Source organism: Mirounga angustirostris, unplaced genomic scaffold (genome assembly GCF_029215605.1).
Source record: "Mirounga angustirostris isolate CCGP_5_RB_7025 unplaced genomic scaffold, mMirAng1.0.hap1 SCAF_14, whole genome shotgun sequence".
In the NCBI taxonomy this organism is placed as follows: domain Eukaryota; kingdom Metazoa; phylum Chordata; class Mammalia; order Carnivora; family Phocidae; genus Mirounga; species Mirounga angustirostris.
The window spans coordinates 51,907,246-51,927,178 of NW_026991722.1; the positions used below are offsets into that span (position 1 = coordinate 51,907,246).

The following is a 19,933-nucleotide window of genomic DNA, read 5'->3' on the forward strand; positions in this document are numbered from 1 at the left end:
CAGCTGATCCCACAGCCTAGTTTTTTCCTGACTGAGGAAGATTCATGAGCAAAAGCACAGAGTCCTAAATTCAAATAACAACAGTCTAGTTTGACTAACGATCAGGATATATGTGGGCAATTTGGGGAGAAGCAGCTAAAAATCAATCTGGGTACCTTATGTTTTTCCTTAGAGATATTGACCAAAAATGACTTAACACTGTAAGTGACCACTCATTTGCCCTAGTTGTCATCCAAAGTTATCCCATTGTTGTGTCAGTTATCTGATAATTAGGCCAAAACCCAATCAGAGAAAGTGAATAAAAAAATAGTTTCCTCATGTTCTCCACCCCTAGAGATCAATTTGTTTTTACATGGTCCCAAGGACTTGGACTGCTACTGAAAAAGACCAAGAAGTTCCCCTCAAGTTCACATAAGTCCCAGAAGATTTATGTTAACTCCTAGGAATATTTAAGGGAAAAGGCTGGTTGTGGAGTTATCATGGTAATCTGACTTGCTTTCAAGCTGGAGCAGACTCGTCAGTAGAACCATGAATTAAGGCCGTCTATGTAGTTCTGGGTTTGTCCATACATCCAAACACTGGTAACAGATTACTATGGTACATAAAATAATTTGCACCTGTACTTACCTTATTTAATCTCTCCTTTCTCACTACTTGAATAGCCATCTTCAAATCCAAATCTGTATTTTGCATAAGAGTTTCCTTAAAAATGTGAACTTAAAATGGCTAATCTGAGGAACGCATAACTGCATGGTAAATATGCTAACGGCTTATGTCAAAGGATTTCACAGCCCATCTGATTCTGAGTGATTCTGAGTGGCACTCTATCAATCAATGTCACTAAAATCTCTAATGAAAATATTGTGTTAATAACTTAAAACTGATGATATCATATATTGAGAAGGGTATGTTTGGATGATTATATATGAACCATTCTAAATTTACTTCAGGCTACCCAATGGATCCTCTGATTAGCAGCTAATGAGCCTATTATTAAGATCTCAGGTTCATTAGCAAACACGATACATCAAGTGCATTAATTTAGGAATCAGAATTCAAGTCCTGGTTATCACTTATTAGCCATGTCAGCTAGCCTCTATGAACCTGTTCCCTCATTATAACCACAACTTTATAAAACTGCTTTGAGGGTAAAATGACATAACTGAAGTAAAAGAACTCTGATAACCAGAGAACTACGCCAACAGTGCTGTGGTGCTTCCCAGGGTGTGGCAGGCCTTCAGGGAAGGGAGGGCCTTTCATATGTTTATAATCCTCCTCTGAATCACCGTCAGTAGAAAACCCAAAGTTTCACTGAAGCTGAATATATAAAAATTCACTAAAGGTATGTCTCTAGGGTACCAAATCTGAAAAGGTGCATTTGGGGTTTCTGGTAAGAATGAGTTTGAGTCATAGAATTTGAAGGATTAGAATAGGACAAGGTAGATACAGCCTACAGCAAGGACGGAGCAAGGTAGCAATTAAAGCCAGGCCCAGACCTGAGTCATGGACTAATCTCTCTGTCCTCCTCCAAGAAGACAACCAGCCCTCAGTGACACTGGCTTTTTTGAGGGAGCTCAAATGTTGACATCCAAGAAGAAAAACCTATTCTCACTTTCAGACTATCTAAAGAAAAAGGCCTTATTTACTTGATGGGTATCTTATCAATGAGAAAATTTCTTTGGTGGTTCCAGGCTACTATAACAAATTACCATAGACTGGGTGACTTACATAATAAACATTTATTCTTTGGGGTTCCGGAGGTTGAAAGTTCAAGATCAGGTGTCAGCATGGTCAGGTTCCCAGTAAGAGCCATCTTCCTGGTTATGTCCTCACCTGGCCTTTTGTTGGTCCTTGCATGCAGAGTGAGATCCCATGTTTCTTTTTATAAAGCCATTAATCCTATTATGAGGGCCCCCCCCACTGATGACCTAATCTAACCCTAATTGCCTCCCAAAGGCCCCACCCCTAAATACGATCACATTGAGGGTTAGAGTTTCAGCATGTGAATTTTGGGAGGGTGCATTCAGTCCACAGCTGTTGCACATAAAAATCAAGGTCCTGCAAGTGTAACAGATCATCCATCAAAGTGTAACAGATCTATTCTGAACCAAAATTAATGTGACATGAGCCTAAAGTTTCTGAATATAGAAGAAACATCAGAAAGGCCACCAATTAACCACCTATGGAAGTCATCAAAGAACAATGTACAGTAACAATGAAGTTCAGAGTCAAGAGTTGAAACCCAAAGCTACATGTGGCCTTTGTTTTGTTTTTAATTATTTATTTCCAGGCAGGACCACAATGGAAATGATGGATTTCAAAGCTTCCTCGTGTATGAAACCGGGTGCAAGCTAGGAAATCTGATCTCAAGAAAAAGATCAAGAAAATATGATGTTTAGACAGAAAAACTCTGTGGACAGTATGCAGGTGAATCCCCCAAACTGGAGTACAAATTGTGAAAGAAAACCTTTTGACCTGAAACTAAAAAATATGTGAAGAGTTCAAACATTGATTGCTTAAAATATTCCAAGTACAGTTCTAAGTGCCTTACATGTGTTAACTCATTTAATCCTCATAACAACTTAAAAGATAAGAATTATTACTTCCCCTTTCTAAGAAAGGAAGACAAAAAGGACCAACTTATAGACGATCTGCTTCCAAAAGAGCAGTTACCTGCTCTGTGATTTTACTCTAATGGACCCTGAATGGGAAGGTGAAAGAGTGTCAAGAGAAAAGCCACGAATTCTAAGGATACAATCTCATGAGGCAAGATTCCCCAAAGTTTCTCGAGTGTGGTGTCCGCCGTTAACCATGTGCAGGTGAAATGGCTTTTTGTGTGGTTGCTCAGGAAGCCAATTGTGATTGCATGGCCTCCAAATCAAACCAAACTCTAGGGCTGGGCTACAAGTCAGGGAGCTGTGCATTCTAATCCTAGTTCCAATACCTACTATAGGTTTTAGGACAAAATAGTCTCCTGGGCCTCAGTTTTCTTAACTATTAAATGGAGATAATACTCTCAGGACTGCACAAGGATTAAATGCAATAAAATGTAAAAAGCATAGCAAAGAGTAACACACTATTCAACAAACATTAGCTCTATCCCTTTGTCTAAGCATTTCCAAGAGTCCTAAAAGACTTTAAGTCTGTAAAAAAATATGATAGAAAATAAAATCCTTACAGGCTTTAAAAGCAATATAAAAATCTCTGAATGAAGATATAACATTAAATGAATAATAAAGTTCATTAGGTCAGTTGGCTAAAACTCAGGGGTAATGAAGTCAAAGTTCAATGCTCTTAGTCTGGCCTTTTTGTTCTCACAAGGTATGTGACTGTTCCATTTTCCAGAATGATCTTTTGGTCAAAAAAGAGCCCAATAATTAAACAGGTATTACAAACAAGGCCCACAGGTTGTACAACTTAGGAACAGAGCTAAGACTACAACTTCTGTGTCTAAAACAAAACACACACACACAAAAAAAACCAACCCTCTGTGTCTTGAATACCACATTCAGTGAATAAAAATTCTTTTTCTCTCAAGTATCAGTATTTGTGGTGCAAAAATAAAAGTCCAAAAACTTGGTGAGAATAAAACGTTTCCACAAATTATATAAAACCTATAAATAGTACAAGAGGCTGGAAAGAGTTTCAAATAAGGTTGTGAGATGTTTGCTTCAAGTTTAATGCCTTTTTTCATTTCAATAACAAGTAAGAGTATCCCTATAAATACAAAGTTAAGCCTATAATATATATTCACACAAAGAATGAACAAACTTCAAAAATAACATTTTTTCATTGGCAAAATCAGTAAACAAATAGGCAAATGTGTCAGATAACCATCTCAATCTAACATTTTATTTAGGAGATAAATATTTGTAGAAAAGCTGTAAATTATATAAATACTTTTGTCAAAATGCTAAGTGAAAGAAGCCAGATACAATAGATTACATATTCTATGATTCTGTTTATATGAAATTCTAAGAAAGCAAAACTAATGATAGAAAACAAATCATTGTTCACCAAATGCCAGGGATGGGAGGAAGGGATTGACTGTAATTGGACACATGAGTTTTGGAGGTAAAGAAAATGTTCTATATCACGATTATGGTGGTAGACAGACAACCATAGTATATGTTTTCTAAACTCACTGAATCCTATAGTAAAAATTGGAGAATTTTATGTGAAATTGTATCTCAATTTAAAAAAAGGTTATACACAACAAATCAGCATGCTTTTCAAAGAATCATTTCAGTAAAAAATATTTTACTTAGTAAAAAAATATTTGTGGGAAATCTGTAAATAATATAAATATCTTTTAAATCATAAGCGGTATTATCTTCTGACATTTTTTTTTAAGATTTTATTTATTTATTTATTTATTTATTTATTTATTTATTTATTTATTTGACAGAGAGACAGTGAGAGAGGGAACACAAGCAGGGGGAGTGGGAGAGGGAGAAGCAGGCTTCCCGCCGAGCAGGGAGCCTGATGTGGGGCTTGACCCCAGGACGCCGGGATCATGACCTGAGCCGAAGGCAGATGATTAACGACCATCCAGGCGCCCCATCTTCTGACATTTTTATAAGAAATACTCTTTAAATCTTCTAGAAAACCAAGCAAAACTAAGAAGTACTTGAAAAGTGACCTTGAGGGGCGCCTGGGTGGCTCAGTTGGTTAAGCGACTGCCTTCGGCTCAGGTCATGATCCTGGAGTCCCGGGATCGAGTCCCGCATCGGGCTCCCTGCTCGGTGGGGAGTCTGCTTCTCCCTCTGACCCACCCCTCTCTCATGTGCTCTCTCTCTCATTCTCTCTCTCTCAAATAAATAAAAAATTTAAAAAAATAATAATAATAAAAATAAAAATAAATTAAAAAAAAAGAAAAGTGACCTTGAATGCAATTTAAAACCCTCCAAAAAGGTTTCATAAGCTCAGTACAATGATGAGGTACTTGGCAGGTCTCTCAGTATTTTTTCCAGAACGTAACAGTATACCAGAGATCATAAATTTGGGTTGCACAGGGGCCACGTAGACAATACAAGTGAGTGGCATGGAGTAAGTGTTTTTGTGGTAAACTGCAGAGCCCATGTCCCTTCCCAAGTGAGCTGCTACCACTGGGTCCTACTGACTGATGCCAGTAAAGAATACAGACCTCAATGCAGCCAGAGCTTCTGATGTTTAGAGAAAAGCGAAAATCTACACTTTATGTGTAGATTTTTCACAATGATGGTTCAAATTTTCAGAATGATGGTTCAAATTTCTTTTGTAACACCATATGGGCCAAATGAAACACATCCATAGGCAGAATTATGACCTCTGGTCCATAGTGCGTGCTTTCCGAACTTTTTCGATAACAAAGTCTTGTCATTTTTCTAACTGCTTACCTCTTTATTTGCAGTGAATCCGGAATAATGGGGACTACTAGTACAACGGAAGTAAATTCATCTCAAAATTACATAAAGACTAGTCACTTCTGGTCTTTGGCAGAAAAACCAAGTCCTGTTTACATTTCTAAGCATACTGGTTGGTGAGAAAAGGAAATATCAGTTAGAATGAAGGAAAAAGGGGTGAGGAAAAAGTGAAGAAAATCACAACTTTAAGATCATAGTCAGCTTCTAGACTGCAGAGCAACAAAATAATCCATGTGTTGAAATTTGAGAACTTCATTGCCCCAACTAGTCCAACCTGGCTGTAAATTTCGAGCAAACAATTCCAAACATTCCCCATCTGGCTTGATATAGTCTTTTAGAACCTCTGTCCAAAAAAGAGAAAAAACACAAAAATTACTGTTAAGAAAGGAATCAATTTCCTTTTAGCAGTTTAAAGCAGAAAAGCGGGAATGTTTCCTTAAACAAACAAAAAAAAGGACAGCTAATTAATTGCAAGGATTTCATCATAGGCTTTACTATTGGTAGTTAGAAGTCATTTGAAATAACCACTCCTGAGATTGGAAACACACCATCAGAAATTTCAAGAGTCTTGATTATCAGTTTTCATCTGCAGATGAGAAATAAGAATTTTAACACCCTCACAGGTGACTTTTCAGTTTTCCATTACTGCTAACATATCTCCTGAGTACTAACTTAATTTTTTTAATAAATGTAATCTGTGCATGAAAAAGAAGTATATAGAAACAACACAAAAATAACCCACTTAAAAAACTGAGATGATAAAATATAAGTTTCTGCAAGCATATATCTCAGCAAGAGAGCAGTAAATGAAGAACTGGGTACCGATAAAAATACTGAACAATATAAGTAACAAATACAATACCCTCAAAGCTAGGACTTGGTAGCACATTCCATCATTTCTAAAGTATAGATCCTTTTTACCTAAAATTTCACCATCGTATTTCCACAAGTAGTCCTTATGTAATGTAATAATAACTACTAAAAATTGTATTTTTCAGGAAAAAGCTACCTCATACAGATGTTGACTAAATGCTATGATACACAGTAACAGAAAGAAAAAACGATAAAAGCTTTTTTTTTTTTTTTAAAGCACATGTTCACTTGGATTACAAATATTTAAATCAATTTAACCTTGATCATTGCTGGTTAGCTATATTAACCACATTATAGGAACTGGGTATGAAAATAACAATTCAGGGATGAAAAGTCCTAGAAGAGCATTTTTTAAATATAGTTCTTAATTACTATAGAAGATTGAGCTTGGAAGAAATTTATCAAATTCCCTTTAGGAATGGTAAGTATTCCTTAGGAGTACTTGATATAGGTAAAGTTTAAAAGAAAATATATTAAAAAAATTTCATGTTCATAATGTTCTCCCAATCACTCTCACAGCAAAAGAACTGTTTATTTCTATAAAAGTATTGGTCCTGTTTATCAAAAATCAAAGAATTTAAAGCATTCATTGTCTATAACCCAACTGAAGTCACATTTGGGCTTTGATAGCTTTTAGGGGATGCTAACATGAGACTTCTAGTCCTTTCATAAGTGTATAATTAGGGCACCTGGGTGGTTCAGTTGGTTAAGCGACTGCCTTCGGCTCAGGTCACGATCTGGAGTCCCGGGATCGAGTCCCATATCGGGCTCCTTGCTTAGCAGGGGGTCTGCTTCTCCCTCTGATCCTCCCCCCTCTCATGTGCTCTCTCTCTCTCATTCTCTCTCTCAAATAAATAAATAAAATCTTTAAAAAAAAAATAAGTGTATAATTAAATGTTATTAAACCTGAGAGAGAAAGACTTCCCCAGAGTCTTAGAGGACAATAAACTTATATCACTCTTCCATTTTTTCTCCATGAATTCAATGCCTTACCAACCTCAATTCACTTTTAATGTGGTAAAGTTATATGAAGCAAAGTTTTCTTTGTTTCTGTTTGTTTGTTCAGTGTTTTGGTACAAATACATTAGCAACTCTATTCTTAAACCATAATCTGGAGTCCAAACAGGCGGGAGTCAGCCAGTCAAAAATGCTTACTATTCTGAGCATCCACTATAATCAGTATTATGGAACTTAACAAAGGAAACAGATATCCATGTTTTCTAAGAGTACACAATCTAGTAGAAAAAGATGGCCAGGCACTTGGGAGTTGACAAATATAGTACATAAAACCTAAACCCATTTACTACCTCCTACTTTCTCAATGTAACACATTTCTGCATGGTTTTTTTTTCCTTTCTGGTTGAGAAAAATAGAAAGTCAAGGAGTAATATTTTTAAAATGTTAACCACATTTCAAAACAAAGCAAAAGAAATAAAAGCAAATGAATGGAAATGTTTTATTCTTACTAATTTTAAATATCAGTTTAAAAGTAAACTCGAGATCTTAAAAGTTCTAATCACAAAGAAAACATTTTGTAACTATGTGTGGTAATGGATGTTAACTAGACTTATGGTGATTGGTGATCATTTCTCAATATATATATACATCAAATCATTGTACACCTGAAACTAATATACTGGTATATGTTAATTATACCTCAATTTTTAAAAAGTAAATTCAAATGTATAAATTAAAGAATAGGACAGATACATATACTTAGATAATTACATAACATCTGACATTAGCAAAACATACTTCTAATCAAAGGAGAGGAAACAATCCACGCATAGCCAGTCATTCCCTTTTTGCTCTGGGAACAAAGGGCAGGGTTAGGGGAGAAGGGGCTCCAACACAGTGCACAGAATCTTATCAAACTGTGTTTTACTCTTCAGATAGAAACTGTTAGTGAGTAAAGTAGTAAAAGGAGTGGAAATTCCTCTAAGGTAAAATATAAAAAACAATTTTGATCCAAATACTTTTAAATCTTTAAATTTTATAAACATTTATAATTATTAGATTACAAGCCATAGCTATTGAAGGCTTATCTTTTAATCTGTAGCAGGAAACTTCAAAATTTAAAAACAGAGTAAATGTAGCAATAAATTAAAAATGTTTGGGTGGGGGGATGGGTCAGCCTGGTGATGGGTATTAAAGAGGGCACGTACTGAATGGAGCACTGGGTGTTATACAAAAACAATGAATCATAGAACACTACATCAAAAACTAATGATATAATATATAGTGATTAACATAACATAATAAAAAATTAATTACTTTAAAAAATTAAATTTTTTAAAAAATCCTGGTGCCTCTAGAAGCAAAAGAGAGAACATTTTATTTTATGAATTTACATAAAACAGTTTAAGAACATTTACATGTAAAAGTTCTAAGCATTACATATAGAATAGAACATGTACTATCCTAAAACCTAGAGTTAGGATTTCAGAGTGAAATACAATGCAGAAATTGTTTTTTGATGGCTTTAATTTGTATAGCTCTATACCTAAAAATATATGCACTGGCTACGTAGTAACATAAATTCAAAAATATAGGGTTACAAATACTTCTTGTCTACCACCACCTAACCAAAATATAAGGATTACATATCAAGTCATATGGATTACCCCCTGGCCCCCCGCAAAATCTAACTTTTCTTTTTTTAAAAGTTCTCAATCCAAAAAAAAAAAAAAAAAAAAAAATGTGTTTGTGCTGCCCTCTACTGGGCATATGGCAGAACTGCACGTCATAGATACAGGCTGATTTTTATTAGGATTAATAAAAGACTAATTTTTATTTACTATTTTAAAACCTTGTTTTTTTAAGATTAATCTTTAAACATAATTTTATCCTATGTAAAAGGAATTGATAAACAGTTTAACTATAAATTGAGAATGAAAGGCTGGGTCTTGGCTTTTAAAAGTAAAAAAATAAGCCCTAAGACGAACACTAAATTACGCTTTGATACTCACTAAATGATAGAGAAAATTCAAATTAGAAGCATACAAATTAGATTTCCTCCATTGAATACTGGTACCAAACAATTTTTTTCTCAAAGAACAGTACAATGTCACTCATTTAAGTCATAATATTAATGCAATTAAGAGTCTATGACAGTACAAAGCTTAAAGATAATTATTCACTCAGCATGCCTCTAAGTCAAGAATGGATCATCAGGAAAACATCTGAGTATTTCTCAAATGAAGTAACACTACAAATTCTTCTGCATAAGCAATTTAAGATAACAGAAATCCTAAGCGCTATCAATAAAAATTACCTTGAGACTCTGTATTCACTTTCCTATGTATTCTAGCTCATGAACTAGCCCATATTCTACAAAATAATATGATAGGCTGGGGACCCTGTAGTTTTCCTGAGTGGCAGCTTAAATGTTTTGGGTTTTTTAAGCAGGGATCACCAAATTAATAAAAAAAATATTCCTCAAATTTTTTGAATAGGAAACAATCACAAATTGAGTATGTCTCAAGGACTTACATTCCTATTTTTTGGGGGGGAGCACAGAGAAAGGGAGAGAGAGAGAGAGAATCTTAAGCAGGTCCATGCCCAGTGAGGAGCCTGACATGGGGGCTTGATGTCACAACCCTGAGGATCATGACCTGAGCCAAAATCAAGAGTCAGACACTTAAGTGACTGAGCCACCCAGGTGCCCCTACATTCCTATTTTTTTAAACTCTCACTTGAAAAATTTAGCATTTACAGAGCTTCTACTATATACTACAGAATTTCAAATATATTATAAGCAATCCTCACAACTCTAAAAGATTAAATATCATTAGTCGCTCTTTAAATGAGGACTCTGAGGTAAAAAATGGTTAGAGTAACTCATTAAGTAGCAGAGCCAGGATTCAAACTCATGTTAGTCAATCTCCAAAGCTAAAACTTTCCATTATTCCTTGCTGCTTAGTTTCACTGAATGATGCACATTTTACTAAATAAAGCATTAAGGCTAGTAAGAATTCTAGGCTGCAGCAATTACCTTTCCAATAGTTCAGAAAAGCAACACTACCTCAACATAAAACTGAATCTCTACCAAGTATCAAGGGGATTCTCACTCTCTCTCTCTGTCTGCTTTTCTGAGCTCCTGGTTTCAAAACAAGCAAGGGATAGAGCCCTCATAGTGAAATAAAGCCCCTAGTAGAACTACAATCCTTAGCTGCCCCAACAGTCTTTAGCCTATCAAGGACAGTGAGGGAGTAACAACCAATAATAAGGGGAACCTAAAAAAAAATGGTATAAAAGGAAAAGCAGAGGTGAAATAAAACTAATCTATACAGCGCAGCTGGCAATCCCACAAACCTATCTCTTGCTTCAACGGTTCAATAATCTTGTTCAACAGTCTCTGGATGGAACAGACCCAGGGACCCCCTTCTTCCAATCTCTGACCACCTTCCAATCTCCTTTCCAGGAACAACCTCCAGGACCAGCCACCCCATTTTTTGTGGTTAGCTCCTTATTGCTGACAAACGGTGAGCTCCCAGATTCCTCAGAATAATTCTCCCAAGGTGGAGGCCACTGTTAACTGTCTGGTCAACCTGTATTTGCAGACCTCTTACATCCACCTCTCAGGGCTTCTATTTGGACTGTGACGATGTGACTCCGGAAGGCCTAGGCACTTCTTCCTCAAGTTGGCCAGGCATCTCTTAGAAGATGCAAAACCAGTACGGCAGCCACGCCCTTTCCAAAACATGAAGAATCCCTCCCAAAATGAGTGAGGCAAAGCCGTAGATGCCACGGAAGCTGCACGGCCCTGAAGAACAACCTGAACCAGGCCCTTCTGGATATGTATGCTCTGGGTTCTGCCCATTAAATCCCCATCTGTGTGACTTCCTGGAGAGCCACTTCCAGATGAGGAGGCAAAACTCATCAAGAACTTGGGTGACCACCTGACTAACCTCCACAGGTTGGTTGGTGGCTGGTCCTGGGCTGGGCCGGGCCAGTCAAGTATCTCTTCAAAAGGCTCATCCTCAAGCACAACTAGGAGCTTCCAGAGCCCAGCAGCCTTTGACGGGCACCTCCACATCCCCCTGATGTCAGAGTTTCTGCCTGTGCCTCTCCCTGCAGCCACTAGGCAGCCCTCTAACCATCATAGAGCCCTCTCTCAAGTCAGGGACCAAATGAAAACAATAAAGCTTTTGTAACAAAATAAATAAAAACACTATACATAAATTCTGCTGTAAAATTTTAGAGTATTAACAAAAATAAAACATCCAATTTAATTTCCAATCTCTACACCATTCAAATACTAAATTCAATCCTTTCTTCAATTTGACAGACGTCATAACAATTCTATTTTATAAAAACATACCAGCAAGCGGTGGCTTATGTGAATGAAGAGTACAGGGCACACTGACAATTAACTTGTGATCTGGAATGGGAAGTACTTTTACATCTTCATTCCTAATTAAAACAAAACAACAAAGTAAATTATATTTTAAAGACAATTTTTCATATATAAGTCACAGTTGCCTTGATTTTTTTCACCTTTCAAATAGAATCTGAATTTAAAAATAAATTCAAGAATAGAAGCAATAATGTAAATCAGCAATTTAAGTACTGAGACATTACCAAAAATTTCCTTTTCTTCAATAATGACACTTACACACTAGATAAAAGATAATATAAAATTTCATGTACCATACCATTCACACTTTTCTGGTCTGGGCCATTTTCAGATTTTCAAAAATGTAAAAATTAAGGAAAATCAATGATCACTATACTATTAATTTTGTATACATTTATACAATTTTGTATACATTTATACAATTTTGAAAAATCACTTTTCCTACCTTAATGGTACAGCAGTTTTTTCTCGAACTCTCCCCAGTATAAGACCTTCATAAGGCTTTTTGTGTGGAGAATCTAACGGGAACACAAATTCTCCTGAATTGGTGATCTGATAGGAGACAAAAAAACAAAACAAAATAGAACCATACATCTGTAAATATCCAGGAAAGAGTTTGGCTTTTTTCCTATCACTATACAGTTTCTGCCAAAGAGAAAGAAATTAAACCTCTGGGCTAGTGCTATCCAATAAAAATAAATGTAAGCCACAAATGCAAACCACATGAGTAATTTAAATTTTCTACTAACATTAAACATTAAAAAAAGTAAGAATGTGGAAGCAATTTTAATTATATATCTAGTTTAGTCTCACATATCCAAAATACTATTTCAATATGTAATAAATTCAAAAAGTTACTGAGGTAAGTTACATTTCTTCTTTCATACTAGGTGTTTGAAATCCAATGTATATTTTACACTTCACATCAATTCAATTTTTTTTTTATTTTTTTTTTAAAGATTTTTTTTTTTCTTTTTATTTATTTATTTGAGAGAGAGAATGAGATAGAGCATGAGAGGGAGGAGGGTCAGAGGGAGAAGCAGACTCCCTGCTGAGCAGGGAGCCCGACGCGGGACTCGATCCCGGGACTCCAGGATCATGACCTGAGCCGAAGGCAGTCGCTTAACCAACTGAGCCACCCAGGCGTCCCACATCAATTCAATTTTGACAAGCCACATTTCAGGTGCTAAAGAGCCACACATGGCTAGTGAGCATCACTTGGACAGAGCAGCTATAAGGGACTAACATATTTTAAATATCACTTTATCATCTTACACATAAAAATCTACTTTTCATTAAAATGTATTCCTGAAACCATGTTATCATTAATTCATTTATTCATTCAAATAATATTTACTGATTACTGGCAATGTGACTAAGTGGAGTATAATAAAGTATATCTTATTAAACTTTACAGAATACAGTGTCATTAAATACTGTCAGAGCTAGAATTAGTAATAAAAAAACCTCAGAGACTGATAAGATAGACAATACTTAGTCTAATCCCTTGGCATTTTAATCCAGAAATTCAATTTTGTCATTTCATCCTGGAGTGATCATACTCTCAAAGACTCACTTAAAGCTAATCAAATTGAAAACACAATTTATAATAGCAATATCAATTAACTAGCCATTAAAATACATATTTTCACCATCAGAATATTCACAGCTATTATCTATTGAACCTTTTACTAAATATCAAGATAACTAAAAAGCCAAATCAGTAAAGTCCTATTATCACCTCTAGGGTGATTATGGTTTCCATAATCTGTACATTACACAGGGACCCCATCACAGTGAGTCTTGAAACTATCTCAATATTCCACTATATTTTCAACCCTCAATCTATCATCTTGCTTCTTTCTTTTTTTTTTTTAAGATTTTATTTATTTGACAGAAAGAGAGAGCACAAGCAGGGGGAGCAGCAGGCAGAGGGAGAGGGAGAAGCAGGCTCTCTTCCACACAGTGCTGTATAAATACAGGCAAATTCTTATTATTTGGATATATTTTATATTCAATGCAAATTACTTCTTCTGTTATAACAGTACATATAGGTACCTAACAGTGTTTCATATAATATACTGTATTTTTGTTTTAAACTCTGGGCTTATCATATCATCTCTTATACTGATTAGTACTACAAATGAATAGGGTAGTCTTAGATTTTATGTATTAACATTTTACTGGTTTTGATTTCAGAAGGTACCCTTTTCCTGACTTTGACCCCCATCTCTGACAATAAGAGAACTGTCATAATGTACAGGGTAGAATGGAGTTTTATATTCCCATCAATGTCCTATATACCAAATCAACCAAAGCTAAGCCCAAAGTATGTTATAAAAGCAAAGATACCACTGTTAATGTTTGTTTGCTAAGTCCATTAAAATAGGTGCAAATAAACAATATACACACCTTTTAGAAGATATACCAGTATACCACAAAATACATACAAAGTACATAAAAATAGAACTCTCCCGTTTAAAATGAATGTATCAGCTATACAAATATTAAACATTCAAGTGATAACAAGTTGGCTTATCTTTTTGAAATGTAGGAGGACTTTTGCAAAATTCATCTAAGTAGACAACGCATCTTTAAAAGGATGTCCAATGGACTCTGAACTGATGCCTTATTTTTCTGTATTTTTTTGTTCTTTATAGTAAACAGAGATATTAAAGATCATTCAACCAATCCAAGAATTGGGAGTCATCTCTTTCAAAATAGGCATAGCAGCACATAAGGCACTGAGGACCTAAGTTAAAATTTCAAGTACGTAAGGTTCTTGGTTCTTTCCACCTCTTCCAAGCTGGGTTACTTAGCTATTCTCCCTCCCATCCCCAGCAACATAAGAAAAAAGAAAAAAAAACAGGAAAGAACCCACAAAGGGTGACTGAAATTGTGGATGCGTAAAGAGCAAGAAGATGAAGGACAAAACTATTTCTATGTTTCCTGATAGATTCTCCAAAGTTTTTGTTTGTTGTTTTTTAAACTACAGACATCAGAGCTTTTTAGAATGTCATCCTGATATCTCCCTGAATCAATTATTTCCTAAGGCCAGCAGTTTGAGACTCTACCACAAAAAGACACAGAACAAAAAGTAAAAAGCCTTTGAGAATAAGAAGATATAAGTATTTAGCATCAAAAAGAAACAAGTATTTAGTATCAAAGTAAAAGTTTTAAATAGACTGTTTTGAAGAAGTAGAGCAGTGCCATGTTAAGTATTAAAAATTAGATGCTATATTTATGTGACTTATATGTCACACTATATTAACAAATAAGTTAATTTTTCAACTTACTTTTACCCAGTGCCACTCAGCAACTATCTCAACAGACCAAGAAGGATAAAGTTCTTCCTTTACAAAACGCAGGTGCTTCTGTCTATTGGTCACCCAAGTAATGATAAGACAGTTTGCAGCCGCCAATTTAGGAATAGGTATCTGCTTTATTTGCAATGGTGATAAATAGCTGTACCTAAAAAAAACCAGAAAAAGATATTAGCAAAATTCACTGCAAAAAGGAAAAATAAGCAGACAGAAGACCCATGTAATATTGACTCCACAAAGCTCCTGTACCTGTTTATTTGTGTAACTAAACGTGAAGCCACAGTGACACCCAGTGGACACATTATTACATGCAAGTCAGAATTAACCCTTTTTCATTTTTAATAAGAAAATTGTCAGGCTAGCTTTATCATTTCTAAATGTATTACATTCCAGTAATTTCACTAATATGCTTGTCTCCCATTCAAAATTAATCAAATATCATTGTTTGGTTTCCATAATCTGTACATTACACATGGACCCCATCACAGTGAGTCTTGAAACTATCCCAATATTCCACTATATTTTCAACCCTCAATCTATCATCTTGCTTCTTTCTTTTTTTTTTTTAAGATTTTATTTATTTGACAGAAAGAGAGAGCACAAGCAGGGGGAGCAGCAGGCAGAGGGAGAGGGAGAAGCAGGCTCCCCACTGAGCAAAGACCCCCAACGTGGGGCTTGATCCCAGTACCCTGAGATCACAACCCGAGCCAAAGGCAGATGCTTAACTGACTGAGCCACCCAGGCGCCCCATCCTGCTTCTTTCTTATTCCAATCAATTCCACTGGCTCTTTGAAACCCTCATGCTTTCAGGGTGCCTGGGTGGCTCAGTCGGTTAAGCGTCTGTCCTCAGCTCAAGTCATGGAGCTCCCTGCTTCTCCCTCTCCTTCTGCTGCTCCCCCTGCTTGTGCTCTCTCCTCTCTCTCTTTCAAATAAATAAATAAAATCAGAAAGAAAGAAAGAAAGAAAGAAAGAAAGAAAGAAAGAAAGAAAGAAAGAAAGAAAGAAAGAAAGAAAGAAAGAAAGAAGAAAGAAAGAAAGAAAGAAAGAAAGAAAGGAAAAAAAGAAAAGAAACGAAACGAAACGAAACGAAACCCTCATGCTTTCATTTAAAAAAAATTCTATAGTCTTGCACCCCCTAGTCATTAATAGCATAAAGTTTAGTTTCTCTTGCTGGAGCTACTTGCTCTATAAAATCCAATCTAATGAATGTGGGCCTTTCTGTAACACCCAATACACACAACAGAGAGAGGAGAGTCCGTATTCTCCTAGCTCCCCTATTAGCCGCTTCCAGGCTAAAACTCCTCCACATTTGCATAAAATCCACTTCTCTGAGAGGTATGCCATCTGACTGTGCTAGAATGTAATGTTCTTTATTGAACCCATTTCTTCCTCACTCTCCATAATCAATGAAGCTTTAAGCTCTAAGATCCTTCTACCTTACTAACACAAATCTTGCCATTATCCTGGCAATTTCAAGGCACAATTTATATAATGTGTATACCTCAACTATTCTTCCCCTAAACAAATACAATTGCATTCATCCCAATAATCCATTCCAGTTACCTTAACCTGGACCTCATCATTACTCACACTGATTCCATCTCTGAAACTAAACATTGATCTATCTCTGGCTGTAACCTTCTACCCCTAACCTATTCTTTGACCTTATCAAAGCAAACCGTGCCCCATTCCTCTACTTTATTGAGTCTATCATTTCTTCCTGCACACGTGCACCTCTTCTCCACAAACTACCAATCATTTCACTGCCCTCTCATTAGCACCCTAAATTCCCATCCACCCCTTAACCCTTCACCCCACAGCTCCTTCAAACCTCTAATCTTCAATTCAACCCAACTTCCACACAATTCAATTCAACCTCTTCATATGGGGAGAAAAACGCAGAAGTGAAGAACTGGGTCAATTAAACCCATTCTCAGGCTCTCAAAATGACTCATCAATTCTTTTACTTATCCTTAGTCAACTACAAACCCTCTTCTCTTTTCAAATCTCTTACCTAAACTCACTCTTGGCAGATGAAGTTAACTCATGTATCAGTAAAAATAAAGACCACCTGACCCGTTCAACTACCTAACCCCCTCTCTCTCCTTATATACCTTCACTTATCCATTTGTATACATTTCCTCTTAAATCAAATGGTACGGCTTCACCTATCTAAAGCTTACCCCTCCAGCTGTGTTCTTATTCCCATCTTCCGGTATCTTACAATGCTAGTTATTCCTCTCCTTCTGTGTCTCAACCTCTCTAGCAGTTCCTTACCATCAGCCTAGGTTTTAAAGGAAGAAAAAGAGAGAAACAGGGGAGGTAGGGAGGGGAAGAGAGAAGAGAAATTCCCTCAATTCTACAGCTAAGCTAAGGACTGGTATGCATCTATCTTTCTACTTTGTCTCCTTTATTTTATTCCTCAGTTGACTATAATGAGGTTTCTACTACTATACCTGCTCTGGAAAAAAGTAAATGACATCCTAATGGCCAAATGCAATAAACACTGGAATCCAGTTCTCACACATAGCAACTGTATAATGTGAGGATATGATCAATAGTATTTCTTAAATAAATGAGTAAAACAATTCATATCTCATGCACCCATTTCCTACCATCCAGACCAGTGCTCTTCTAGTAGACTAGCATTTCTTATAATCAAAGTGGTAACTTAAAAAAACTAAGTTTGCCAAAGTATGAAAAACATCAGGTCAAAAATTTGAAGTTTGATGTTCCCAATAACTGCAGATTCTTTGATTGCCTTGATTTTATTTATTTGGGTTGATGTGCGGTAAGGGGGGAGGAATGAAATATTCCATTTTTTAGTTTTAATCTCCTAGAAATCACCGAGCAAATTCCAAAATATGCATCTTTATCACTAAAGTAGCATATTTAACCTGAATCTCATGAAGGAACAATCAGACAAATCCAAATGGTAGGAAATCTACAAAAAAGGAACATGGGATCTTAAAAAAGAGTCAATATCCTGAAAAGTAAAAAATGGCCAGGAGACTATTCTGCATTAAAGGAAAAAAAGAAAAATAAAGACCAAATATAATGTGTGATCCCTGACTGGAGCTTAAATCTGAAAACTGAAAAGAAAAATATAGCCATAAAAGAACACTTTGAGAAGAGGTTAAAAAAAAAAAAAATATATATATATATATATATGTATACACACACACACACATAATGTGTATTTGATAATATTATTAATGGCAATTAATGGAGATGGAGAAAGAAAATACACACAAATGTGGTAGAATATTAAAAACGGGTGAATCTAGAGGAAAGGCAATTTGATATTCATGTATTATTCTTTCACTTTTCTCAAAGTTTGGAATTTTTTAAATCAAAAGTTGAAGGAAAGAAACAATATGATAAATCATTACAAAAAAATCATAAACATATACTTACAAGCTAAAAAAATTAAAAATTTCAAAAAAAATTTTTTTAAACAGAAAATTTCAAAACATGCTTATGTAAAAGTATCATAAAATATTATAAAAGGAATGAGTCTATTTTTCAGAATTATAAAAGCTGCCTCCAAAGATATTGCTAATTATGATCAAGCATTTACTTTTTTAAAACTTCTAAAGAGTATTCAAGAATAACATATAAAAAAACTATCAATTTTCATTAAAATAAAAGGCAAATGAAATTTAAATTTAGTATTTAAAAAAAATTCTTACAGAAAACTGGAACACATTACCAAAGAATATAAAATTGGACTCTTTGATTCTTTTGAATTTAACACTTAACTCTAATAATGAGAAATAACTGGGAACAGTCTTCAACAAATGATGCTGGGACAACTGGATATCCAAACGCAAAAGGATAAAATTGTGATTCCACCACACATCATACATAAAATTAAACTCAAAATGGATCAAAGACTTAAACGTGAGAGTTGAAACTCTTAGAAAACATAGGTGTACATCATTGTGACCCTGATTAAGGCAATGGTTTCTTAAATTTTCTTAAATGCTCAGCAACAAAAAGAAAAATAGGTTAAGCTGGACTTCAACCAAGTGTAAAATTTAGTGCTTTGAGAACACGAGAAAGAAAGTGAAAAGGTAACAAGAGAAAATGGGAGAAAATACTTGCCAACCATATATGGTAAGGGCCTAATATCCAGAATGTATAAAGAACTCTTAGAAATCAACAAAAAGTAACTTAATTTTAAAATGTGCAAAGGATCTGAACGGTCAGTTCTCCAAAGAATATATAAGGATGGCCAATAAGGACATGAAAAGATGTTCAATATAATTAGTCATTAGAGAAATGCAAACCAAAACCACAGATATCACTTCATACTCATCAGGATGGCTATAACTGAAAACAAACAAAACAGAAAATAAGTGTCACTAAGAATGTGGAGAAACTGGAACCCTCGTATGTTTCCAGTGGGAATGTAAAATGTAAAATGACACATCCACTGTGAAAAATAGTTCAGTAGTTCCTCAAGAGTTAAAGGTAGAGTTACCATGTGATGCAGCAACCTTACTCCTAGGTATATACCCAAAATAAATGAAAACATGCTGTCTGGAAGTAGGCAACTACAAAGTCTGATGGAGCAGGCCTTAAGACTGCCCTCTCTTGTACAATCAACTAGACGTTTGGGCAGTTTCCAAAACCACTCTGAGGTTCAATAATTTGTCAAAAAGACTCATAGAACTTTACTGAAAGCTATTATAATCATGTTTACAGCTTATTAAAAGAGATGGCTTATTACAATTTATCACATAAAGGTTATCACAGTTTAATACAGATTAAAATCAGCCAAAAGAAGAAACTCAGAGCAGAGTCTGGGGGCTTATAAATACAGAGCCTCCAATGGTCCTCTCCCATGGAATCAGAACACATTACCCTCCTGGCATCTATGTGTGATAATACACACAGAGTACTGCTAAGCCAGCTTCAGAGTCCAGAGTTTTCACTGGAGATGCATTACATAGGCAAAATAGAGTGAC

At 35.4% G+C, this 19,933-nt stretch overlaps 1 protein-coding gene across 6 annotated transcripts in view; it reads right to left on the reverse strand.

Moving 5' to 3' along the window:
* Positions 1-2,005: 2,005 nt before the first annotated feature.
* Positions 2,006-19,933, reverse strand: part of METTL4 (methyltransferase 4, N6-adenosine) — a 44,327-nt gene continuing 26,399 nt past the window's right edge. For all 6 annotated transcript variants that reach the window (XM_064577864.1, XM_045886974.3, XM_045886975.3 and 3 more), the window contains 4 exons: positions 14,934-15,108; positions 12,083-12,189; positions 11,602-11,693; positions 2,006-5,748 (listed from right to left, as the gene is read on the reverse strand). In XM_064577864.1, the coding sequence (XP_064433934.1) occupies positions 5,603-5,748; positions 11,602-11,693; positions 12,083-12,189; positions 14,934-15,108 (520 nt within the window). In that variant the 3' untranslated portion in view covers positions 2,006-5,602. The remainder of the gene's footprint in view (positions 5,749-11,601; positions 11,694-12,082; positions 12,190-14,933; positions 15,109-19,933) is intronic.